The 27,137-nt window shown below is 36.6% G+C and overlaps 1 protein-coding gene across 1 annotated transcript in view; it reads right to left on the reverse strand.

The window, feature by feature from the left end:
- The window catches only part of LOC121458649 (cadherin-23-like), an 85,440-nt gene that overhangs the window by 29,506 nt on the left and 28,797 nt on the right, over positions 1-27,137 (reverse strand). The window contains exons 10-16 of the mRNA XM_041667952.1: positions 24,981-25,093; positions 24,123-24,268; positions 21,650-21,830; positions 20,437-20,593; positions 10,442-10,547; positions 9,669-9,890; positions 8,741-8,886 (exon numbers count right to left, since the gene is read on the reverse strand). Coding sequence (XP_041523886.1) covers positions 8,741-8,886; positions 9,669-9,890; positions 10,442-10,547; positions 20,437-20,593; positions 21,650-21,830; positions 24,123-24,268; positions 24,981-25,093 — 1,071 coding nt within the window. The remainder of the gene's footprint in view (positions 1-8,740; positions 8,887-9,668; positions 9,891-10,441; positions 10,548-20,436; positions 20,594-21,649; positions 21,831-24,122; positions 24,269-24,980; positions 25,094-27,137) is intronic.

Genomic DNA, 27,137 nt, shown 5'->3' on the forward strand with positions numbered 1-27,137 from the left:
ACACTACTGGGGATTCTTGAGCAGTCCTTGGTCCCAGTCTGTCGCAGGTCCCCTTAGCTTTCCAAAACTAAGCTGCAGATTGTTTCTTTATTTTCAGAATACAGCCCCATTTATTTTAATAAAGTCATCTTGGGTTTTCAAGAATAAGTTCCTTAGATTTTTAGCCCTTAAAATAAAATTGCAATAGTATGTACCTATTGCATCTTTCCTAAAACATGATTTCTTATATAAGTAGCATCCATTCACCTACTCAAGAGCATCCCACTTGGTTCTAAATTGAACGGTTATAAACAGAGATGCTGTAGATATCAGAACACTTTGTGTGAAGTGCTGGCTCAAAAAAAAATATATAAATCCGTAGTAATGAAGATGGTGTCCTAGTATGAAAAAACAAAGAAATAAATAGCACAAAGCCAAAGTATTCAGCAAAGACAGTATCTACAGTAAGTAGCGTTGGAGTGAGGCCGGGCGAAGACCTCATGCTCTTGAGAGTCTTTATTCTGTGTGGTTTGACATCTAAAAGTAAAACTCCTAGGAACTGTAGAAGAATTCAGGGGTACTGTTAGTACCAATTTTAAAGATACAGCCTGGACATGGGACACAAGGAAGAGCTGACCAACCGAGCTTCACCAAAAGTCGTTAGTTTTGCTTCTCAAAGGTGATGTCCAAAAACTTAAAGAAGAGCTACAGGGTGAGAGATAATATTTGTAAGAGACCTGCCTGCTTTAAGACTATTGTCCAACGCAGTCCAAAACTGCAAAAGATAGTTTAGCAAGGCATGAATGACAACAGAAATGAAAATCTTGAGCAGATATTTTACTAACAGTTTGTAGGTGGAAGTAAGCATAAAACAATCTTCCCAACAGTGTGATCACACAAACTTAAATATTAAAACTATAATGAAAGACTAATAGATATACATTTAAATGGTAAGAATAGAAACACTGGCACCCCACGGGGAGCAGAAATGAAGTCTGTCACAATGGGTGTGGACTGAGCATATATTAGACCTTATAGCCCGATTCATACTGGTACACTTCCTCCAACAAGGCCACCCCTACTCCAACAAGGATGTATCTCCTAATAGTACCACTTTACATGAGCTAAACATTCAAACACATCCAAACCACCACACCATCTATTGGTGTAATTGTGCCAATTGGACTTGTCTAGAGTAGACATATAGTATATAATACCTATAATATAAATATTACATAGGTATAATAGATTATAAAAATATTCAACTATGTTTGTATACCAGGAATAATTACATGATCATGATGTATGAGTATCTCTGCAAATTGTTGAAATGATTTGCTATATTTGACTGTAGATGCTTGCATCTACATTCATGAAAAGCAGTGGTCTGTCATTTTTCTGATATTTTTCATCTGTATCTTACAAGTAATTTTGCTAAGTTCATTTTTTTCCTTTTCCTTATGAAGTGCTCCTGCCACTATTGTCCAAAACCTAGACAGGAATGCTGATAATATTTTCAATTACAAACAAGACAGGGGCCTCTATATGCTCTGAATGCAAGAAATGGTTTATGAAGGCACAGCATTTCTCTATATCATCTTTGAACCTATAGGATACAATAAGGATCAGAAATATCTTCTCTTTAGGAAAAAAAAACATTTTGCTGATGGTATAGTACTATGAGCATATGTTTTCAAGATTGAGAGGTGCTAATTTCTCACTTAGAGAAATTTATCCAATTTATTTATCCAATCACCAGGTAAATGCTAAGTATCCAAATATTGTTTGATGGGAATAATAAAAAATGAAATCTAATCATTTGTATGTTTTTGTTTATTTATATTGCTTCTTTTTCCTTTTTGTGCTCACTGTGTAACCATAGATGGTATATAGTTGATCTCAGTGCCTCTCTCTCTCTTTCTCTCTCTGCAAATTTCTGCAATGTTCTTTTCTTTGCAAGATCTGGATAAGCAAAATCTAGTCACCCCAGATTTTAGAACTATTTCTTTGATATCCCACGAGGTTCTAGAGATAATTGCTTAAATAATTTTTGACATTCAATGCATACATATTCAAAGCTTCATTTTAACTTGAACACATTATTGTTTTCTTTGGACATTGACAGTCACCTAGTTTTAAAAATTCTACAAACTTTGCCTTTTTAAAGTGTTCACAGATATTTATATATTTGAGGCCACCAGTCATGTCTCTTGATATTATTTTAAACTCCCCTTTCAATACAGCAGTTGACTAAGATGGCATATGTAATATGTAGGCTGATTTCTGTCCCTCCAAAAACATTTCATTTTGTATTCTTAAGTGATACAGCCTGAAATCATGTTGGAATGATGCTGGAATTTAGTCCAATATGTCCTTCCTTCTTATAAGAAATTTCATTATTTAGTTTTGATTTTCTTTTTTCTTGCTTTAAGTCTTTGGTTTTTTCCTTTTTTGAAATATAGAGAGATGGAGTGGGAAGACCATAAACTGGATTGATAGATGGGATCCAGGAGTAGTTGGGAAATGGAAAAAATAATGCTCAGAATATATCATATGAAAAAGTTAAATATAAAAAGACAGAACATAGATTAAAAAGAGAGAGATTGGAATGATATGTTTCAGAGCTCAATAACACTGAATATTAATGTCTTTCAGCAGAAGTTAGAAGAAAAATTTAGAATATAGTATTCCCTAAAACATTCTCCAAAAACACTGCTTACTATCACCTTGAGATGTCAACACTCAAAAGGTAGAATACATTGCTGTTTTAATATACCTCGTTCCTGTCACTTTGTTTTGGAAGCCCTAGAAAACTCAGAAGTCATCAACTAAATTCAGTATTAGAGTTAATTAGTGCATAAACTCAATATAGCTATACAAATGTCAAGGCATTATTACAAAATAGTTAATACAAAAAAATAAATCCAATGTCCTAAGTCCAACCATGTAATTGAAAGAGTTAAAACTAACATATATAAAACTAATATTTTATAAGTTCAATTTAGAAAACAAATATCCAAGTTGATATTTTCAAATGTATTATATATGTTTTCATTGTTCTTAATTTGCTGAAATGAATATTGGGGGTGGAACACATTCTCTGTGAATAGAGATGGTGGAGAAGAAAATAAGGTGTACAGATAGGGTTAGGCAAATCAGGAAACATACAGAAACTGACCACTTCATAACATTATTGAAAATCATATATTTAATAAAGAAAACTGTAACAGATACCCAGTAAATTAGTAGATAATGCTGAAATTTGCAAAGGAGAGAGAAAGAGAGAGGCACTAAGATCAACATATACCTTCTGCATCTACACATGAGCTCAAGATCTACAAGAAGGAAAAAATATAAATAAACAAAAAACATGCAAATTATGGTCATTTCTGTTGGTTTCTTACTCAAACTAGCTGGTAAGGCCCTACTGCAGAAGAATGAGAAGCCTTCTGTACCTGAGGCTGGAAGTTGCTATTCAGGCAGCTTGGAGGGAGAAACAGTAAGGTCTTCCCCAGCCTTAGACATTGTGTACTACAACAGCAATTTGCTAAGCAAGAGAGGCTTACTGACACAATAGTCAGGTGACTGCTATGGGAATAACCTCTTGATTTCTGATTGGACAGGGAACATTCTTCCTAGGCATATGTTCATGTCTGTTACTGTGGACTTGCTCAAGGGCCCATGGCTTCAGAAATCATAAAAGCAAGAGATGAACTGAATACTTCTGTTTTATTAAGTGGACATATGGCTAAACTGCTTTCTAAATATCTATTTTTATAACTGTAAACTAGTATTTTCATCAGCCTTGATCAAAGGAACTTTGCAGAGAATGTCATTAATGCAGAGGCTCATGGTTGCTCGAGTTACAGAGAACAAGTAAGTGTTGTGTGCTCTACGGGACATCCTTATAGCCTCCTCCAAGACACAGGGCGAACCTTGGGAAAGAACACACAAAAAATAGAGGGCAAAATGATCAGAAGTATAGCTAGTAAACGCTGGTCTGTGAGTATGATATGGCTGAATACTCAAATTTGCATCAGTTACGCTCACAGCCTTCACAAGACTGATCCTGCGAACATTCGGTCATAGATAGAAGAGGGGGTCTAGATCCCTGTCCTGTGCAGGGTTATGAATGGCAGTGGAGGGTCACTAGAGGAAAGGTACTCATCATTGCTGTGATACTCATGCTTCCATAGGTACATTCGCAGCTGTTCCCACATAAGAGACCCTGATTAAACTCAATGGATCAGCTTGGAGCAAGCAAGCGAACAAACAAAATAAAAACAAAATAAGAACCAATCAAACAAACAAAAACAACTAAACAATGACACTAAGATAAGAGAAGACTCGGGGCAGAAGATGGTGGGAGGGAGAGGTACAAGATGATGGAGAGAGGCATGTAATCAAAATTACATGGATTAAATTGTCAAAGAATAAGTTAGTTAAAAGATCCTTCACTCCTTTTTATAATACTTTGTAGGGAATCATGTTTGTGATTAATTCTAACCTTCATTTGCTGATGAACTAACTCTGGGCAGAATTTTAAATGCTAGCCAGGAAATAGCATTTTATGTTCATATTTGTATCATGGTTTTATTTGAAGTAATCATCAGATTCTGTCTTATTTGATAGACAGAGAGGTACAAATGTACGTGCTTAAATCTTCCCCATGTATGTTGGTGCATTTGCTTTTTGTATATAATCAAGGAAACACATTGTATTAATATAATTATACATGGTAAACTTGAGTTATCATAACTTGAACAAGTCTTTCACTAAAAATAATAGATGAAAGTCAGAAAGAATGCTTATTGGAGACAGTTGGTCTTAAGGAGTGATGAGGTGGGTCTGAGTTTCCATTATGTACATGGGAGAAGAAATACGTTTCTGTTCAATATTCTCTAGCTCTAATATTCTCCTTCTTGTGATAACATTTAGGGTTCGGGGCATTTATTCTACTCAAACTTTCTTGCCACACTTCCAATATATACTATTGTAGGTAAATATTTAAGGAAATACTTTGATAATTAGATAATGAGAAAAGATATATGAGAAAGATTTCTGTCTTCAAGGGCTTAAGAACATAATAAATTAAAATTACTCTGTTATAATTTAATTCAGAAAGATCTAAATACACACACACACACACACACACACACACAAACACACACACACACGTAGAAACCTGGGGACACTGAAAAGAACGATTCCTATCCAGCTCAGTATCCACCACGATGTTTGGTGTTTCTGTTGTCTCCTTCAGCTTAAATTCCTTTTCCCATCCAAATGTGATGTTACACAACTTATAAAGAAAATCTGAGGTAGGTTAGCTCTTTATGCTATATTTTAAAATCCCCCCAAACTCTGCCATTCTTAGCGCATGAAAGGTATTGGTTTATAGTTTTTACAGTTTAAGTTTCCTATTAACATAAACAATTCAAGGAACCGCGTGCTCTAAAAGATACCCAAGATGAGGAGCATTTCTGCTCTAGCTTTAATCCACAATCTGTAAAATCAAGAACATTTTAAACATGTTTATCAGTCATAGCTAAGTAGTTTCTAGCTTTTATTTTATGGAAAAAATGATGAAAACCTCATCCTGATAAAATACGTTGTGCCAATAGAAAAACAACGCCAATGGGGTGTTTCTCCATCTGCGGAGTGGTCCTTGTTTGTTTACAAAAGATGTGTACAGTATTCGCTACGAGACTCGGAGTGCTTTACAGAGAGTTATTTTTAAAATTCAGTTATGCTGAGGGATTACATAGTGTATCCTCAGTATTTTATGATGAAGAAACAGTTTAAAATGTTTCAATAGCCTGTCCTATTTCCCCAATAGTAAGCGGGAAGGCTGGAATTCAAACCCAAGTTAAGCTTTTTAAATCTTCACCCCTTGCAGGAACAATGGGTATAAGTGAAATGAGATGGCGTGTTCCCACTTAACATGGGCATATAGTTCCTATCATACAGATTCACAGGTTCCGGAGCTAACAGATCCAACTTAAAGATCTCTGTGTATGTATGTATGTATGTATATATATATATATAATCTCTGTATATATTTCACTAGCAGAAACGTACAATGTATGTGCAAACCTTCCCACTTCAGAGGGTTATTTCTGTTTAAAAGAAAAGTTAGTAAAACTCCCCTTCTAAACAGGTAGCTCCCCATAAAGCCACACCAATTTTGTGTGGACATTGCATGCTGTTAGACTAATGGCTTCCTACAGAATGAGTTTTGAGCCTGAGACTACTCTTTGCAGACAATCATTTCTTTTAGCCATTATTCAATTATTATTTGAGATGTAAAGAGAATGGCAAACCTTTGCATGTTCCAGAAGCGGAGCATGCATCTGGCTTGGGAGAGCCGCTGTACTTATGTCTGGAAACAAAGGGCATATGTTTGGTAACAATTCCTTCAAAAAGAATCACGAGAAAGACAGTGATGATTTAGAAACTATCCTCCGAGGAAATCGATCACGCTCTTTGCAGGAGACAAAACAGTCTTCAGTTTTGTGTGCAAATTCTTGTCAGCAAGTACATTATGGTGTAATACACAATATATGATCATACCATGAGATGATTTTTGCTTGGGGATTTTTTTTTCTTTTTTACTTTGTTTTGCTTTTACTTGATTCAAAGCCACGACTTTGGCTTGCTTCAGACTCTGGCAGGCACGCTATTGGTATACAGCTTGATTTGCTTACCTTGAGTGTTAGGGATACAAAACTTTGGTCTTTGGGAGACAAGAATGGTGTCTTTTAGGGATTTTATTGCTCCGAGGATAGGCTCCTTCTATCAGTTTTCCAACATGAGTTGTTGAGTTATTCTACCTATTTATATACTAATTCATTGCTTAACCTCCTTCCATTTACCTATCCATATGTTTTCTAAGGATGTAGATTTAAAATTATATCTTTCAAATATTTTTTCAAGCCTCCGTGGGCTGCCATAACAAAATACAAAAGCCTGCCTGGCTGAAAGAACAGAAATCGACTTTCAGCAGTCATAGACAGCGATCTGTTGGGGCATCTGTTCCAGCGAGTGTTTGCTCCAGTCGGATTTTCTCAGGACGTCTACAGAGTGGAGAAAGTATTCTCCCTGCAGAGATCATTATCCTCTGAGTATACTAATCCCATCAGACTGGACACCACCTTCCTGTTTTCACTTACCCAACGACCTCCTAGTACGAATGCAAATAACACCAAACAAATCACACTGGAGATCAAAACTCAACCTAGAAACCTGGGTGTGTACGGCCATTCAGTTTAAAAGAACACTAAGTTTTCAGTTCACAAAAAGCACAGATTTTTGTTAGTTCATCCTGACAAAATTATAGATGCATTCTTATGCTTTGATTTAAGTAATAGAACACAACTGCATTTATCTTCATTATGGGATTTAGTCTCTGTTAAAAATAAGGAACTTTTTCAAAACCTGTGCTTTTAGAAATTTTGGCCTTCACTGTCTTTCTGAATAAAATATTAGTAACTTTCAAACAGTATCCTCTGGAATATTTTCAGTTTAAAGGGTTTGCAATTCTAAGAAATGTACAATCTTGGCCTGATCTCAAGATACCAAGTATTTTTTTTTACCTGATTGTATCTTTCTAATTCCAATAAAGAAAGATATAAGAGTGCCCCATCAATGAAGAATCTAGCAATCCTCAGTACTGGATCTTAGGCATGTCCTGTAGAACGCAACGGCAGTAGCAGGTACAGAAGTGCTCTCACTTCGGTCCTCTCCCAATAAAGAAACTGCATGTTTGAGTAGGCTAAGGTGTATTTCTGGAAACTTGTATCATCCAGAAGTTTCGTTAGTTCATTACATCCTGAGTCATGGTAAAAAGCATTAAAGTCACTTCATTAAATTTCTCTCTAAAAAGAGTTTGGCCCGGTTTATTGCATTTTCCAGTCATAATGAGGCTGTAGTGGGGAATTACAGCATGATGCCATAGGCACCACTGAGAGGTTCAGCCCACCACAGCACATGTGAAAATATTCACCTCAAAACATTATGCAAAGGCTCTACTCAACGTCTGCGGCTTTAAATCATCATTTGTTTAGAAATTCCTGCCTTTTCACTGCCATCCAGGGTAGAGAAAATCTTACAGTTCTCAAACAGTGAAAAGAATACAATAGCTTGAAAGAAGGGGAGTCTGGCTCTATCTATATAAAAAATAATTCATATTTCTGCACACTTCCACCAATAAAAGTGATGTATTTGATTGTATTGATGTAAAACTCAAACACGTCAGGTCAACTATATTCTCACACTGATTGTTTAAAAGTCTTTGTGTCTATACTTCATGCTATGAAACTCTGACTGATATGTTAGCCTTTACTATGTAAAATATGAAGGTAATCCCACATCAAAAGAAAGATATGGAAAATACATTAAGATGAACAAATACCCAAATTAAAGTACATCAGAGTAGCCTCCAAAATCTTTTAACTATGTTTATTTGTTTACAAAAATATTTTGTTATACAGTTATATTTCTAATAAATTAAGTGCAACTTGTGATACCAGACTCTTTCTTCATACAAATTCTGATTTGTGATTCATTAACACAGTATTTTGCATGTACTGACAGTTTTATCATTGTTCATTGCAGTTAAAAAGTAGTGAGAACACACATATCACTGTGAACTTAGGTCAACATCGAAAGACTCTACCAACCATTCCCAACTATCCCTTCTCTTCATGTTCTAAGAGTAAGTCTGTCTCTTAAGTGTCAAAAATACCTCCAGCATCCTTACCAGAACATGAACGGTCACCTGAGCAGTAGCGCTTCTCTGCCTGAGAGGGTCAGGGAGGGCATCATTGGCCACATCTGTGATTCTCACAGCTATCTTATACTGAGAAACTGCTTCCCTGTCTAGGGAATCCAACAACTTTATCATTCCTAAAACAAAACAGGGGAAAGGTTGTTACCTAGGTATCACTTAACAGTCTCAATCAATGCCGTATTATAACCTATAGAAATGAAGTCTTTATTACAGTAGAAAATAGAATTTACACGATACAATTGATTTTTGTTACACTTTCATATCCTTGCTTCCACAGTCGAATCATGCCAGATGTTAATTCCTGCATTAGTCACCTACTGTACCTTCTTAGGCATTTGGAAGAACATGTGTGCGAAGGCTTTCTGAGCTTCAATATATCAAAGATCAAAGACTCAGTGCTCCCTCTGTGGTGGCTAAGAATTATGGATGCAGTTAACAAAGCAAGGTGAGCACTATATGGCTCAAGGGAAGGCTTCTGATGAAAAGTTTTCATCAGAATAAGCTGCCTTCCAAATGAGATGCTTATTTTTCATCTTAACTTCTCAGAGTTTCAGACATGAGTACACTGTTAGTGTCTTTTAAACCTTTCCCTATTGTTCCCCTGACTCCTTCCATATCCCTCTCAAGTTTATATCCTTTTCTTTTATAACTATTATTGTTGCGCATAAATACATACTTACATATTGCACTTATATAGATTTATATGCATATACACATGTGCATATATACACAAATACATCTGTATGTATACAATCTACTGAATCCAATTAGTGTTACCTGCATGGACATGTGTTTAAAGTTGACCACTTAGGATTAGGAAACCTATCAGGGGCTTGGCCCTGGAGAAAAACCTATTCTCCTTTTTGTTATTAACTAATATCATTGCTTTTACAATTACCTGTATCTGGTTCGATGTAAAATTTGGGTGGTATTCCAAAGTTGCCTCCAACCATGGTATATTGTACATTGTTAAATGGCCAGTCTTCATCGGTATATGTAATTTTTCCAACTAGTGTATCAATTGGGCTATTTTCAAATACACTGAAGGTGAATGACGTCATAGTCCCAATAGGATTGAATTCATTTATACGGTTCACTCTTAATATGATTCTAATAATTGCTATGGAGAAAAAGTTCATGTGAGTAAATAGAGCGATGCTATGTCCTCTTCAGTAATTCTTATTTTTTCTTCAAAGCAAACATATACTATATATTATTTGTGTAGATTTCACAAACATATTTATGTTTTATTAGTAAATTATTTACTTTTAGTTATAGAGTACTGAAAACTAAGTTTAGCACAAAAGCACTTTATTGACAAGTTTGTAATATTATACAATGTAGAATAAACTGATTCCTTGCTCAATATTTTAAACATGCAAATATTATAGGGAGATTATATTAAATAATTTTCAAGTGGCTGCAAAGTTCTGTATTTAACATTTGGGAAGCATTATTTCAAACTAATTCTAGTTTTATCTTGGCTTTCAGTTTTTAAATAGAAATATCCATGAGCTAAGTAAGCTAATTTACGGATAACTATTTAATTCATTATTATAACATATGGTTAGAGCATTTTAACTATTAAAAAATCTAAGAACTAATATTTAAGATGCTATTTATCTTACTTAATTCAAACTATTTTAAGATATTGAAGTTACAATTTTTTACTTGAGAGCACGGGAGTTCCTTCATCAGAGACTCTTACAAACAATGTATATTTAAAGTCCATTCCTGCAAAAATGGTATTATCATAATCTAGATGTGTAGGTCCAATCTGCAAATGAAAAATAACATGCCTTCAGTTTTGTTTTGAGTACATGTCAATTTTGCCAGTTACGGATCCAGAGAGAAGATTGTAAACCATTAAATAAAAGTGTACAGTACAATACTACAGTCTAGTTGAATATCCTATGAGCTACAAGGGCATGTATGTAATTTTAGCTTAAAAAGTAACCATACCAAAAATTAAAAACATACATAATTAATTATAATGAGTGTACTTTTATTCTATTCAGGCAACTTTATTTTAGGCAAATACTTTATTCGGGCGAGCATTTTTAAATTGGTATTGTTTGAAAAAGAAACAAACAGGAAAAATACTGAAGGCAAATGCAGTCATTTGTTAACAATAATCTGGTTGAGATCATCAGTTACTTCACAGTTGCAGTGCAACCAAGAAAAGTTCAGGTGTTCAAAGATGCGCTAAATACACTGGCTTCCATGGGAAAGTTTGAACTATTCCTGGCTAGCTATCTCTACAAAGCTGCTCAGTAGAGTGCACCCAGCCCTCCATCAGCCATGGCATCATGAGAAAAATTCTACTTTTCTGCAGCACACCATGGTGCTGAAATATGGTGTACCATCACTTACAGAAAATGGATTTTCAACTTATGAAATGTTCAATTTAGAAATGGTTAAACTGGAACTTAACTGATATTAAGTTAAGAGACATGTGAAATTACAGTTGTGCATTTAGGATATTTGCAATGACATTACAATAAATTAATGTCCTTTTTTCTAAAAATGAGTTAAATCCTGATTAGAATTAACAAGGATAATATCTCAAAAAACAAGACTAAATTAAGAACTTCAAAACCAAGCCAATACAAAACTTGAGGATGACTCTCCCAAGGGGTCTGAGCATGCCATATTTTTGTCCTATAGCTTTACTCTCCTAGGATGGGTGCACAGGGCAGACAGGATGTCATCAGAATGTTTAATAACGGTAAATACACAGGCAAAGCAATCTAAAAGTCTTCCATCCACATATCTTGTGCAATCATATAATCCTCACAGTGCTCACAGCCTGGACTTCCTCTGAGACTTTCCGAGAGCATAAGGAAAGCATGTGATTGCTGCTGGCGTCTCCAGCTTATCTGAGGTCCTTTCCGTGCCATAGCCGTGTCGATATTAGCTATTTTTCCTAACAATAAACAGTAATTATTCTGGAAAATTGTGTGTAGCATTCAAGTGATTAGTTGGCACAGAAATATGTTGCTTTTTAAAGATTCCACAATTTTCCAAGACTTACAAAAATAAAAAGCTATGAACATTAACCAACTGTAAGAGAAGGAGTTTCTTTAGAAATTAATGAAGATATTAGGTGGCATCTGAATTGAAGCCACTGTTAAAATTTTATAGTCTGTGTTCTAAGTATAAGGGCAGGTAAAATAAGTAACATCAAAAGCAGTAGCATCAATAACTCAATTAATTTGTAATGGTCGTGCTCCACTAAAATTATTTCCTCTGGTAAGCCTATTTGTGTTTTATCATACAAAAAGTAAAAATAAAATGAACACGGGAAGGAATTATAGATACTGTAAGAAAATAACCAAGGCTAGTACAAACATTATAGAAATCCTATGTGTGACAGCAATAACACTGAAGGCCATTAGAGAATTATGACTCTCAGATTCAAAGTTTGAGATTTCAATATTCCTGAATGACAAGAAGTAAAGAATAGAATTTTTATTTTCCTCCAAACTACAAAATCCATTTCTTTACATCTTGAAAAATGTAAAATGGAAAGAAAAATCATTTCCTGGGCCAAGGTGCTCAAGGCTATTTCACACTTTGTCTTCTCTGAGGTTCAGTCTATTTGGATTTATGGTGCAATCTTTGATTCACTTGGACTTAAATTTTGTGCACGGTGAGATATGGATCTCTTTGTGTTCTTTACATGCTACCTCCAGTTAAACCAGCACCATTTGTTGAAGTTGCTTCCTTATTTCTATTGCATAATTTTGACTTCTTTTTGAAAATCAGTTGTCCATAATGTGTAAATTTACATCTGGGTCTTCAATTAGATTCCATTGATGCACCGTCTGCTTTTTAATGCCAATACTATGTGGCTTTTGCTACTAAACAACTTTCTGAACAGGACACAAATAGTACAGGCACTAAGGACACAACTTAGTAATTGGGACCTCATGAAACTGCAAAGTTTCTGTAAGGCAAAGGACACCACCAATAGAACAAAATGGCAGCCTATGGAATGAGTAAAACCCTTCACAAACTTCACATCCAAAAGAGGACTGATTTCCAAAATATACAAAGAACTCAAGAAACTAGATATCATTAAACTAAAGCAATCCAATTAAACAATGGAGTACAAATCTAAACAAAGAATTCCCAACAGAAGAATATCAGCTGACTGAGAAAAACTTAAGGAGACGTTCAACATCCTTAGCCACCAGGGGAATACAAATCAAAATTTATTAGAGGCTGTGGACCCCCAGACCCTAAATTTCTTGTAAACAACGTATTGTCCTTGCAGCTGCTCTGAGCAAAACAGCTTGTTTTTCTGTGTTTGCAACTGTTCTGATCACGAGACCCTCAGGAGTTATGGATGGCAGTGGAGTGGTTTCTGGTGGGTTTGGATAGGGTGTGGCTATCAGTTAAGGATCCCTATATAAGCTTCCCTGGAACACAATAAAGGGGGTATTCTTGGAGCACTCAATGATGACCTGTGTCCCTGTGTCTCTGTCTGTGTGTGCACATGTTTAAATCTCCAGCCCCTTTCCCAGCTCACTAACCATCCCTAGAACAGGTATTAGCTACAGGCGTAGTACCGTAGTACACGTAGTACAGGTGCCACAGGACCACAGTACACTTAGTAGCATGGATGCTGCACAAAATGACTCTGAGATTCCATCTTACTGCTGTCTGAATGGCTAAGATAAAAAACACAAATGTCAGCTCACGCTGGAGAGGATGTGATGCAAGAGGAACACTTTTCCATTGCTGATGGAAGTACATACTTGTACAACTGCTTTGGAAGAAAATGCAACTGTTTCTCTGATAACTGGGACCACAAGACCCAGCTATACCACTCTTGAATTTATACCCAAAGAATGCTTAATCATATCGCAAAGACACTTGCTTAACAATGTTTATAGCGGATTTATTTGTAATAGCCCAAACCTGGAAACAACCTAGATGTTCCTCAACTGAGGAATGGATAAAGAAAATGTGGAACATTTGCAATGGAGTATTACTCAGCTGTTAAAAACAATGACACTATTGTGGCGCACGCCTTTAATCCCAGCACTGGGGAGGCAGAGGCAGGTGGATCTCTGTGAGTTCGAAGCCAGCCTGGTCTACAAGAGCTAGTTTCAGCACAGGCACCAAAGCTACAGAGAAACCTTGTCTCAAAAACTAAATAAATAAATAAATAAATAAATAAATAAATAAATAAAATTAAATGCCACCAGGGAGTTTAAAAGAAATGGATGGAACTAGAAAAAATCATCCTGAGTGAGGTAACACAAACCGAGAAAGACAAACAAGATATGTACTCACACATAAGTGGATATTAGCTGCAAAATAAAAGTTAACTGTGCTACAATCCACATACCCAGAGAAGCTAGGTAAAAAGAAGGGCTCATGACAGGAAGCTCAGATTTCCCTGGGAATGGGAAATAGAAGATATTTTACTAGCGCAGGCAGGTGGGAATGGAAACATGAACAATCAGGTTGGAAGGAGTATGAAGGGGAAGAGGACTTAAAAAGCTTAATGGAAGGGGAGGGGAAGTGAGGTAAAAACATGGTATAAGGAAATGATGAATCCACAAGGATCATCCCAGCTAATATTCCTAGCAATAGCAGAAACATAGCCTGAATGGCCAGCTCCCTTAACCAGGCAAGATTTCAAGTGGGAGGAGTGGGAAACCAACCTAGCCACATCATCGTTGACCTTTAGACTGTCCTGTGATGGGGTATGCTGGGGTATGGGTGACCTAGAGATTGAGGGAGTGGCCAATCAATGACCACTCTAGCCTAAAACCCATGCCAGGAGAGTAAGCCCACACCCAACACTGCCTGGAGCGCCGTGATACATAAGCTGAATGGCCAGAGACCTAGGCTAGAACCAAACATGACTGGGGGAAAACAATGTCACTGTAATGATGTCTAAGAATATTTTGCTTTAAGCATAGATTGATGCCTAGTTCAATTGTTTTCAGAGTCTTCATCCAGAAACTGATGGAGATAGATACAGATCCACAGTCAAACATTAGGTGGAGCTCGGAGAACCATGCAGAAGAGGGCCAGAAAGGATTGTAGGAGACAGAAGAGTCAAGGACACCACAAGAAAACTCACAAAACCAACTAACTTTGGCTCATAGGGGCTCACAGAGACTGAATGGACAACCAGGGAGCCTGCATGGGACTGACCCAGGCCCTCTAAACATATGTGACAGTTGAACATATGTGCTTGGACTTTCTGTGGAACTCCTAAAAGTGGGCACACGGGCTGTCTCTGACTCTGGGTTTCTTTTGTTGTTGTTGGTTGGTTGGTTGGTGGGTTGGTTGGTTGGTTTTGGTTTTTGAGACCGGATTTTTCTGTAGCTTTGTCTCTGTCACTTTTACTGGCTTTTGGGAACTTCCTCCTCCTCCTCCTGAGTATTGTTGCCCAGCTTTAATACATGGGGAGGTGCTTAGACCTGCTTTTTAAAGGTGTACCTTTAATATTTGACATTTAATACGAGAGGCTATCTTTTGTAGCTTATTTATTTATTTAATGTATATGATTACTCTGATGTGGGACGTCCTTCTCTCTATGTGTTGTTTTTATTGGTTAATGAATAACGAATCTGCTTTGCCCTGTGATAGAGCAGATTAGAGCTAGGTGGGAAAACTAAACTGAATGCTGGGAGAAAGTAGGCGGAGTCAGTGGGAAGCCATACAGTCACCACCAAAGGAGACAGAAGCCTGGGAACTTTACCGGTAAACCACAAGCCTCATGGTTTAATATAAAATAATGGAATTGGGTTAATTTAAGATATAAGAGCTGGCTAGAAGAATGCATAAGCTACTAGGCCAAGCAATGCTTTAAATGATGTAGTTTCTATGTAATTATTTTAGGTCCAAGTGTCTGGGAATGACTGAACAGCCTCCGACTACATTATACTATTATTGTGCCAATATAGGGCATCAAACCCCACTACAGATTTTTTTGAGTGATTGCTGGGAATTGAACTCCACTTCTCTGGGAAATTTGCCAGTGCACTTAACTGCCAAGCTGTCTCTCCATTCCAAAGTACTTAGTCTTACCGCAACCTGATATGCCTCAGTTTATTGATACTCAAGGGAGCTCTGCCCTTTCCTAAGCAGAAATGGAGGAATGGATTGGAGGTAAAAACTGAAGGGAGTAGGGTGGGGGACTAGGAGGAGAGGAGGGAGGTGAAACTTTAGCTGGGACAGAAAGTTAATTAATTAATTAGTTAAGAGGGTTGGTCAGTGGTGGCAGACATCTTTAAAATCCAAGCACTTGGGGGGTGGGGGGCAGAGGCAGGTGGATCTCTGTGAGTTCAAGGGCAGCCTAGTCTACAGAGTGAGTTCCGGGACAGGCTCCAAAGCTACAGGGGAATCTTGTCTCCAAAATCCAATAAGTAGTTAGAAAAACAAAAAATATATGTATAAAGAAAGAAATAGCCGGGTGGTGGTGGCACACGCCTTTAATCTTAGCACTCGGGAAGCAGAGGCAGGCGGATCTCTGGGAGTTTGAGGCCAGCCTGGTCTACAAGAGCTAGTTCTGGGACAGGCACCAAAGCTACAGAGAAACCCTGTCTCGAAAAACCAAAAAAAAAAAAATAAATAAAATAAAATAAAATAAATAAAAAAGAAAGAAAGAAAAAGAAAAAAAGACCAATTATTAAAATCTTTATTTAAAATGCAAAGACTTATGTATAGCAAAGGCACCATCATTCAAGACTTGTGGCAACCTATAGAGCAGAAATAAATCTTTACCAATTGTACATCTGAGAGGTTAGTTTCTAGAATATATGAAGAATTTAAAACCTGTACATCAAGGACTTTATTCAATTAAAAGTGTGTTAAAGAACTAAACAGAAAATTCTCAAAAGATGAACCACAAACAGCTGAGACAGATTTTCAAAATGTTCAGCATTTTTGGCTATAATGGAAATGCAAATTAGAACTACTTTGTAATTTTATCTTCCCTTGGTCAGCATGGCCAGAATCAATAAAACTAGCAACAGAACACATTGAGATGGTTGCAAGCCCAGGATAGCACTTAGTCATTGCTGGTGGGAATGCAAAATTGTACAAGGGTAGAAGCTCTTTAAAACACTGTAAATTGCTCTACTACAAGATCCTGCCACTCTCGGGCATGTATTCAAAGGACTGTACATCCTCCTACAAAGACACTTGCTAACTCATGCTCATTGCTGCCTTCATCACAACAGTCAGAAATTGCAAACAGCCTAAATGTCCAAAGAATGAAGATAGATAATAAAAATGTTGTACATTTATACTATAGGATATTATTCACCTACTAAAAAATTAAATTATGAAATTTGAAGTTAAATACATTGAACTAAAAACAATCATTGTGAATGAGGCAACCCAGAAGACACCCAAAGACAAATATTGAATATTTCCCTTGTGTGTGGACGTGGCTTTTAAGCTGTAGACATGTGGTTTGAATCCAAATAACCAGAGTTGAGATAGCGAGTAAGGGTCCACACGAAATCCCAGCGTTGAGAACGGGACATAGATACAAAGTTCCATGCTAACTAACTAGTTGTTTGCAATTGATATGTACTGGGAAGGGGGAAAATTATGGGATATCGCTGGATTTATCAATTGTACTCCAGGAAGAGCCATGGTATTGGAATCCTTGGCCTATAAACAGACCTCACCTGTGGTTTTGTTTGGGTGTGTAGGGGAAGCTTTTGTTTATTTTTTGTTTGTTGGTTTGTTTGGGGGTAGGGTTGTTTTTTTTAATTTGTTTTGTTTTGTTTCTGTCTTATTGTTTCTATAATAAAATTTTTTTTTGTTTGTTTTTACTTCGTTTTGTTTGATTTTTGGTGAGAAAGAAAAAGACTGAAATTGGGTGAATAGGGAGGGGGAGGATATGGGGAGAGTTAGAAGAAAGGAAGTAATTTGATCAAAATATATTGTATAGATTTTTCTTTTTCTTTCTTCTTCTTTCACAAAATACATCCTGACTGCAGTCTCCACTTCCTTCCCTCTCACCCGTCCCCCACACCCACCTCCCCTCTTTCCCAGAACTGTTCTTCTTCCATTTGCCTTAGAAGTCCCACAAGAACCCCAAGCTAACCAATCACAGCAGATATGCAGAAGACCAAGGGCAGAGCCATGTAGGCCTCATGGTTGCCTCTTCCCTCTCTGTGAGCACCTTAATTGATTCTGTGGGCTGTGTTTTCCTGGCGTCCTTGACCCCGCTGGCTCCTACTAAAACCATATTTATTATTTTCATATAAATTTTTAGTGAGTGCTCTTAGGCTTAGTTTTGAATAACTGTTAAAGCTATCTTCCGTTTTTCTGTAACATACATACCATTTTTGGTTATCTGATAGCTCATCGATTTTAGTTTTACTTTTAAACACTTTATATGTAAATTGTGATCTTCTTGTTTAGGAGTTGAGTATTGTTGGAAATCTATGTATGTTTTCTTTCTATATTTCCATAATTATATTTAATTCATTAAATATTAAATTTGTACCATTTTCTTTAACTGGCTTCTCTTCCCTTCCTTGGAGAAGGATAAGAATTCAGGCATTTTAATAACCTTTGAAATCTTATTACCCTTTGAGGAAAGCACTATTATTCCTATTCCAATTATACACCAACAGGCAAAAAAAAAAGAAAAGAAAAATTGTGTAATCAATCAGTATGTTTAGCTTGTATTTGATTGAATGGCTTTACTCCTATAAATTGTATATGATTGTTTTCAGGAAATTAGTAAAAATTAGAAAGAACTCAAAACAATAATTTGGTTGTTTGTTCATATATTTTGTATCCCCATTAAAATTCCTTAATCAGAAATATTTTAAAGAATTGTAAACATTTCCATCATTTTCATATTTTCAAGAATATTGATATCGTATGTTTCTAGCATTATCAACTTATAGAAAGTCTTAGATTGCCAAGATCTATTTTCATATTGTGATCACATCCACATTTCCAGGGATGAAATATCACCTTGAGACTTTTGGAAGAAATGTGTTGCAATACCCCACAAACACCTACAGTTTTCTCCATCATGAATTCGGTCAAAAATTAGTAGATATCTATCCAGTAGTAGAGAAGTTCCAGACACTCATTTGATATTGTAATGTGCTCTTTCACTGTCTAACTAGGGACATTTGAAATGTTTAACTAGTGCCACAGAGTGACAGACAAGAAATGTTGAGAAAATCCAAGGCGAAACGTGTGAATGTGACAAAGGGCAGAAATGTCAGAAATGGATACATAGGAGAAACGTCTCCAGAAACTTTTAAACTGTACACAAATACATGCAATGGAGGCACAGAAAGGGAGGGGTGGATGCACTCTACAAATCTCAAAACTGAAAGACTTCTGATTTAAGATGATGAATGTGATTCTCTGCAATTCATTCACAGCACATGAAGGCACAAGAACAATAGGAGTTTGCATGAAATGTATCCTGAATGGTCAATGCAATGGAATCCATATCAAAACAAGATGAGATTTTGATGGGGATTGCATTGAATCTATAGATTGCTTTTGGTAGAATTGGCCTTTTTACTATGTTGATCCTCCCAATCCAGGAGCAAGGGAGATCCTGCCATTTTCTGGTGTCCTCTTCAATTTCTTTCTTCAAAGACTTAAAGTTCTTGTCAAATAGATCTTTCACATCCTTGGTCAGAGTTACCCCAAGATATTTTATGCTATTTGTGGCTATCGTGAAAGGTGATGCTTCTCTGGCAATGGGTTTCTGATCCTACTGCACGCACTGGCTTTGTGGGAGCCTAGGCAGTTTGGATGCTCAACTTACTAGACCTGGATGGAGGTGGGGGTTCCTTGGACTTCCCACAGGACAGGGAACCCTGATTGCTTTTCGGGCTGAGTGGGGGGGGGACTTAATTGGGGGAGGGGGAGGGAAATGGGAGGCAGTGGCGGGGAAGAGACAGAAATCTTTAATAAATAAATAAATTAAAAAAAATTAAAAAAAAAAACAAGATGAAAACACGCAAGTTACTTCCATCTTTCTCCTGCAGAGAACATTGGGCTGTTCATGAGCCGTTGTTCTGATGAGCTGTATTTAATTATTGTTGAGCACAATGCCTAACCTTATTATGCCTAGTTTACTTTTAAAATGTATGAATGTAACTATATTTAGCCTGACTTATACTTCAAAATGTATTGGAAATAAAACACACACACACTCATATATCTATCTGTTTTTCTATACACACACACACTCATATATCTATCTGTTTTTCTATACACACACACACACACACCTAATTAGTGAAAATATTTGAGCTGCTGCATGCTACAGTATACAAAAATAAAATGGGCATCTCTGTTCTATTCATAGTCTCTGGTAAAAACATATTTAACTTATTTATCAAAGGTATTTTAGCACATTCCAAATGAATACACAATATTTAACCTAAAACTATTGTTCTAAGAAATTAATAACCTTCTGAGTCCAGCACTGGTGATGAAAACTGCATTCCAGCACTCATCCCGAAGCAAGCTAGGCTTTCGGCAGTTTAAGGTTCAGTTGAAAACCCAGGAACAGATTCTGCCATCAGCTATTTGAACTACTGCAATTCATTAACAATTTTATAATAATAAAAACACATTTCTTTCTATCTCTGGTTAATCACAGGGCCACAGTCGGAGAGTGAGGTTATGATACTTACTTTCAATTCACTGTTTGTAAGAGTAAAGGTTCTATTTGAAAATGTGTCTTTAATCAAATGATAAGATATGTTGTTGTTGGGAATCGTTCCATCCCTATCTGTACAAGTTAGGGACACTAAGGTGGTGTCAACTGGGATGTTCTCAGGAAGTTCAAGTCTGCAATGAGACGAAAAAAAAAGTGTTATACATTGAACTTGATTTAGGCAGATGATTAAATTTAATATAATGCATCATTTGAAATGCTGTGCTTATAATTTAAAAAGCCATTTTGACAATAAGTATTTTATAGTATCCATGAAAAATTGCCCAAGACATGATTTAGCATTTATGATGAGACCGGGGGAAATGGCATTGCTCTTATACAAGATTTCTGAACAGAAAATTTAACAAGAGGAAATATACTGAACAATGACAGTTTAATCCTCCTCAGGTTTAGAGTGTAGACTTCCAAGCTGTACTCTTTAAGTTGTGGCAAAACACAGGGTGTTATAGTTATCTATAATCACTGTATTGTGTATTAGCCTCCCAGAACCTCTGTTTCTCCCCTGCCACTATCCCAGGCCTCCAGGAATGATCAGTAACTCACATCTGTCAGACCACAAGCATTGACTTTTACAACTCCACAGAGCAGACCTATTCATTTTATGTGGAGGCTGGTACTGTGTCCTATTACTTCTAAGTGATCAAGACATGTCTGCATTATTTATACTGAAGGTCTTTTTAAAGGGAGAGACAAATTATTCAAGGGAAGGCTACCATAACCTAATCGCAAAGTATGAAAACATTGTTTGTGCACTCAAAGTAAAAATTTCCAGGAGTCAGGAGTGTTCACTCTTTAGCCCATAAGACAATTTGCCCTTCACTGTGAATAGTTGGCTTTATTCTTTACTTGCTGTTTAAACATTAAATAGACAGTCCTAACTTTCCCATGGGTTTTCTGCATATATTCCATATCTGTCATCATGTTGGCTTTCTAGACATTCTAGATTTTGGAGAATTTCAGTATTGATTTTTACCTTTGTGTCAACAAATGAAGCAAGTCAACTTGTCTAAGCAGTTAAAAGCACAAGCTGTGCCACATGAGAGGAGAAAGTAAGAAAAGAATGAGAGGCTCCTGCCTCTCTTCTAGGATAACTGATGCCCCTCACTCATTTGTGCTATGTCTTCTCTCTACAAATACACGAAGACCCAACAATCAGTGACATAACTTACACGTAAATGTCCTGTGAGCATCGTGGAGGGTTGTCATTGATATCCTGCAGAATCACTGTGAGTGTCCCAGTTGTTGAGTGTGTTCGCTCACTGTCATACACTCTAACATACAATACCCAAGATTTCGGGGTTGTTTCATCTTCATAGTCTAAAGGGTAGGCCACAGTGACATCTCCCAAGTCTGAAAGGTAGGCATATGGATGTGTTTGCCATCCACGAGATAAAGGAGATATGCATTAAAGTCATGACATGAATAGAGTACCCCTAAGGATAAAATAAAGGTCAGCTGTCGACCTAACGAAGTCACAAACAAGTCACGATTGTGGGAAATAACTGTTGAATGTATGACAGAAATAGAAGCCACCTGTATTACACAGGTCGTCTCACGGGACATCATGACGGCTTCAGTGGGAAACAGTGAAGCTTAGAATGATTGTGGGAGAGTGGCAGGAAGAAAACGGGGGGTTCTGGAGAGGGTGGTGTTGGGAAAGCAAACAACAACCCAAAGCAAAAAGGGTGTTTCAGGTGGGAATTAACTTCCTAAATACTTGTGTTACATCTGTACTGCAGCGCGTGCAAGCTTTAAGGGTAGATTCTGATTTACAAACTATAGGTGTGTAAAGAACTGATGTATGTCTCTATGGTGCTGGTAAATCTCCAGCAGGATGACCTCTTTATCGCTTACCTCTCTCTCACGGCAGCTTCTCTGTGGAGTCATTGTTTTTCCAGATACCAACATTTTAAAGGACTTATTTGTTTGTTTATAATTATGTGAAGTTGTAGAGAGGGGAGGTAGGGGTAAAGAGCATGTTAGTGTAAGTGTCCGGGAAGGCCAGAAGAGGACATTGAGTCCCCTTGTAGATGGCTGTTAGTCAGCCGGTGTGGGTGCTAGAGAGGAACCTCTGTAAGGCGAGCAAATCCTTTGAATCACTAAGTCCTCTCCCCAGATACTGTGTGTAAGCTTTGGAGTTCACATTTTGTGTTTTCAGTTTTCCTAAATATGCTACTTTTTGATCTTACATAATAGGTGCCAGAGGAATAGATGCTTATAATCTAATCAATGTCTATTTTCTTGAAGGAAGTTCAAGTATTAGCCATGTTTGTTTTTTACTGACTTTTTCAGGAATTTTATAATATGATCCAAGTACCTTCTCTTCCTTTAAAACCTATCATCTCTCTCTCCATTGTGGTTATTTTTATGGTGACTGTATTTGCAAATAATTAGAACTTTGTGAAACTTCTGAACAAAAAGAGGTTAAGTGCATGACCTAAAAGTTTACTCTGACTGGAATTTGCATTTCCCAAACCGAGGTATTCTCCAACATACTTCACTGATTTTCTCAATGTTTTAATTTTAAAATAGTTTTAAAATACATAGTTTACAAGCATTCCTTGTCATGTCTCTTTAGTCAGCCTGGGTGGTAAAAAATAAATCCATTTACCTCTCGAGTACATGTATTAAAATGTTAAGTTCATCCTGATACTGTCGATTTTAGTTCATTGACGTATGTTTCCTCCAAATTTCCCACTTTCCATTTTTATGAGGCACATCCCAGAAAGAAGAACCCAGCCATTGCACATGCTCTGTCTCTCTACATAGGCTCTGCCTTGCCCCGCTTGCATCCCTTCTATAGGCCACCTTCCTATCCATTCTACACTCCATGGGAATCTTTGCATTGATAACGATGAGAAGTGCATGTTTAATTGTATTCTGTTTGTGTGTGGATCAGTATGTTTCCTCCTAAAATGAAGAGAAATATTTCTTTCCTCCATGTTCTAACCTCATGCCTAAATTGTCAGAGACACAGAAACCGCTGTATATCTGAGAAACATTTACAGTCCGAAGTGTCTGACTCACAGCCTGAACTCAAGTTTATCCTGTGTATCCCGAGATCCATTTAGAGTCAAAAGTATCGGACTGACAGCCTGAACTCAAGTTTATCCACCACACAAAACTTCATTGTATGTGTTTAGGCTGTGGATTTGAGCAGCTCAGTGAGAGGGCATCTATAAGGCCCTGCCTCTGATCTCTTCCATGGTGATAGGAGGTAGAAAGAAAAGCTCCTCCCAGGACTCCATTTCAGATGGAGACTGATACAGGAAAAACTCAGTGACTTTTATGCATGTAATGTAGTTACAAGAATGGATGACATCAAATGGATATTCCATTTATGATAGCTAACATTCTGTTTTCCATGGGAAAATTGGTTTCTCAGAGAAAGGTCATTAAATACGTTTCCAGCCCAAACTCACATATCTGAATGGGCAAAAAGTCTGCAGGGCAGAATGACACAGAGAATACTTCTAACAAGGAAGGAGGGATTACCGTTTCTGTCATAAAAATATGCTAAGTGCTTTCCTACATATTTTGAATATTATTCCATCCGGCTATAATGACTTCGGAGCTTAGTTTAACGAATAAAATAATGTATAGCATGCTTTCTGAAATGGTTAGCCATAAAAATTATTATACCTTCATCTATAGCAAAGGCTTTCTGTGTACCTATAAATTCATAATGTACAGCATCCTCTATATCTCTGTCTATTGCCGTGAACTTGGCCAACTTTGTTCCAACAGGCAGATTTTCATTAATATTTATAGGTGCATCTGGTCTGTATCTATGGGACAAAGGAGAAGTTCTTAGAACTTGACGTAAACAAATGTCTCTTTCCATCTATGTCACAGGGAAAATATTTGAAATTTCACAAGGTACACTTTTGTGACAACGTACAGCCCCAAATTCAAATGACCTGAAACTTGCTTTGTATACATTAGCCATTGTGAATGTACTTACACACCGCTTAATATTTCATCCCTTCTCTTCCTTTTGTCCTTCACCTGATTGAGAAATTATAAATCATAACAGAAGGGAAAAATCCATAAACACTTCAGCAACAGCTATATATATATATATATATATATATATATATATATATATGGACAGATATTCATGGCAAAGCTATTTACTACCCCAATCTCGAGTAGACATATTGATCTCATATGATGACCATTATCAATGTTCATTTCTATATTACTGTTCTTATTAATCATAAATAGCAGGAAGGAGCAGGAAATTGTGATTTCTAGTCCATAAAAAAAATGATCACTTTCTGTGGTTTCAAGAACAAAATACGAATGGAGTTGATTCTGTTTAGCGCACGTGAGAGAAGAGCAATGCTATAGAGTTCATAGACATTTGCTATCTAGGACACTCTGACGTTATAAGAAATTTTGCAATGAAAAAATAGTAGGACATTGATATTTGTTCTGCAATAAAAATGTTTCAATGGTTAATCGAACATTTAAATATTTAGATTAAGCCTTGCTTACATCAGAACAGGACTCTCGTCATTGACATTCTGGATGTTTATAGTGACGGTGCCAACACATGACTCCAGGGACACGCTGTCCCTGGTTCTCACAGCAATGACCAACTGGAAAAGCTAAGAACAAACGAGAGAATGTTTTAGCTCTTTTCTCTTTGGAGGACATAAGACATACAGCTTCCTTTACATTAAAAATAATGTTTCATGAATTAAATGAAAAAAACTGGAAACACAAACCTTTTCCATCCCTAATTACCTTAACATTTGTTGAAAGGATTATCTCATATATATATATATATATATATATATATATATATATATTTCACCAATATTTCTGCCTTCTAACTATCATAGATTTTAGGTTGTATTTTAAACATCACTTTATTACTTTATAGCAACATATCTGAATTCAATTTTTTACAGTACTAAAATCAAATGGTGAGCTAATTCTCATTGTTCAAAAACATCTGAAACATATTGCACTTTTAGAAAATACCAATAACAAAGTTTTTTTACCAATTTTAAATGTGTAAAATTTTTTAAAAATATGATTTCTAGAAAGCCAACAATTGTGAAATATAATCTTACAAGATAACAAGTCTGAAAAAGTCTGATTTCAGTTTTTATTTATTAAAGTTAATTCTGTAATCATTATGCAGATTAAATATGTATTTAAAATTCTCAAAAGTGCACTAAATGAGAGCCTCCCTTACTGAAACCTCTACTCCTGGAATATTTCAAATCAGTAAGCAGAAACTGAAAGTCACCCCACTAAATTCTCATTTGACTATATTCCTTTTCTCCTTTATATCTTTGTATCCTATCTCCCCTTCCTTGGAAAGTTAAATGGATAAAGAAAGGGGGGCAGAGTAGAGAGGAGAATCTGGGGAAAGAAAATAAAATTAAGGGCCTTTTAAAATATTTGTATAGAAAGCTGCTAAGGCCTCTTCCGCTGGGTGGATTTCATCACTAGACAGGCAGAGGCAGGCAGATCTCTCTGAGTTCAAGGCCAACCTGATCTATAGAATGAGTTCTAGGACATCCAGACTGTGTATCAAAAAAAAAAAACATAAAAAAAATAAAAGAAGCTTTGCAAAATAAATACAGGTGATGGCTTTTGTCTTATCTTACTGTGTCTTGTCAAGTTTGGTTGTTGTCTTTCGACAGGGAGGGAGGGTTGACATCTAGGGGAGAGGGGAGGTGTGGAAGAGCTTGGAGGAAAGAGGAGCTGGTCAAGATGTATAAGAATCTATTCTTAAATTTTTGTAAAAGAATAAATAAATGTGAAAAGCTTATAGATGTCAATTAGTCTCAATTTAATTTAAAGATGAATGCAGCTAGAATTAAAATACCAATGTAAAGGATATTGCTGGGCAGGACCTGGGTGGTGAAGAAGGTAAGAGACTCCTGAAAGGGGAAGGCTCAAGGATCCAATTGAAGTCAGACCCAGAGACTCCTGGCAGACTAACAGCTCTGGGTCCTTCCAGGTCTCATGGGAGTTCATGTCTTCTCTAAGGAAGTTTGCTTGCTTCTTTCTCTCTATGGCTGTTGGTTTTCTGTACGCACTATTAAGACCATCTAGCTACATCTGATATTCACTTTCCTGGCATCTGCAGTTTCCGTCACTTTCACTTTCTCTCTGTTGGTCTCTGTCTGTCTTTTTCCATCCTAAAAAATGTACTGGCCCTTGACGATCACGCCTCATCCCAAGATCCCTGTAACAAATACATCAAATGTGCTTCTCCACATGGTCTTAAATGTATTTCTATTGATCTAGATGAATTGGATGGCTTCTTATGCTTTGTTTCATTTTAAGTAAATTCCAAACATTTTGATTAAAGCGTAAATAAAGGCATTTGTTATTTTTTTTTTTTAAAAAACTGCTCATTCTCACCTTTGGATCTGTTTCATAATCCAAAAGAGGTTCTAAAGTTTTAGAAATGACACCACTATGTGGATCCAAAGCAAAGTAGGCAGTGGCATTGGTTGAAGAATTTAATATTAAAAACTAGGAACAAAAAACACAAACATGGCTGATATATTATTGTTAAAGCATGAATTTCGAACTGACATTTTTGGTGCTATTATTTGGCAAAAGCTCTACTCAGCTTTATTTTGTGAAGACAGTACCCATAAATAAAATCTGAATTTGCTTTTGTAT

The sequence above is a fragment of the Microtus oregoni genome, unplaced genomic scaffold, assembly GCF_018167655.1.
Source record: "Microtus oregoni isolate MIOR12 unplaced genomic scaffold, Mior012 000018F_ref0000195, whole genome shotgun sequence".
Lineage (NCBI taxonomy): Eukaryota > Metazoa > Chordata > Mammalia > Rodentia > Cricetidae > Microtus > Microtus oregoni.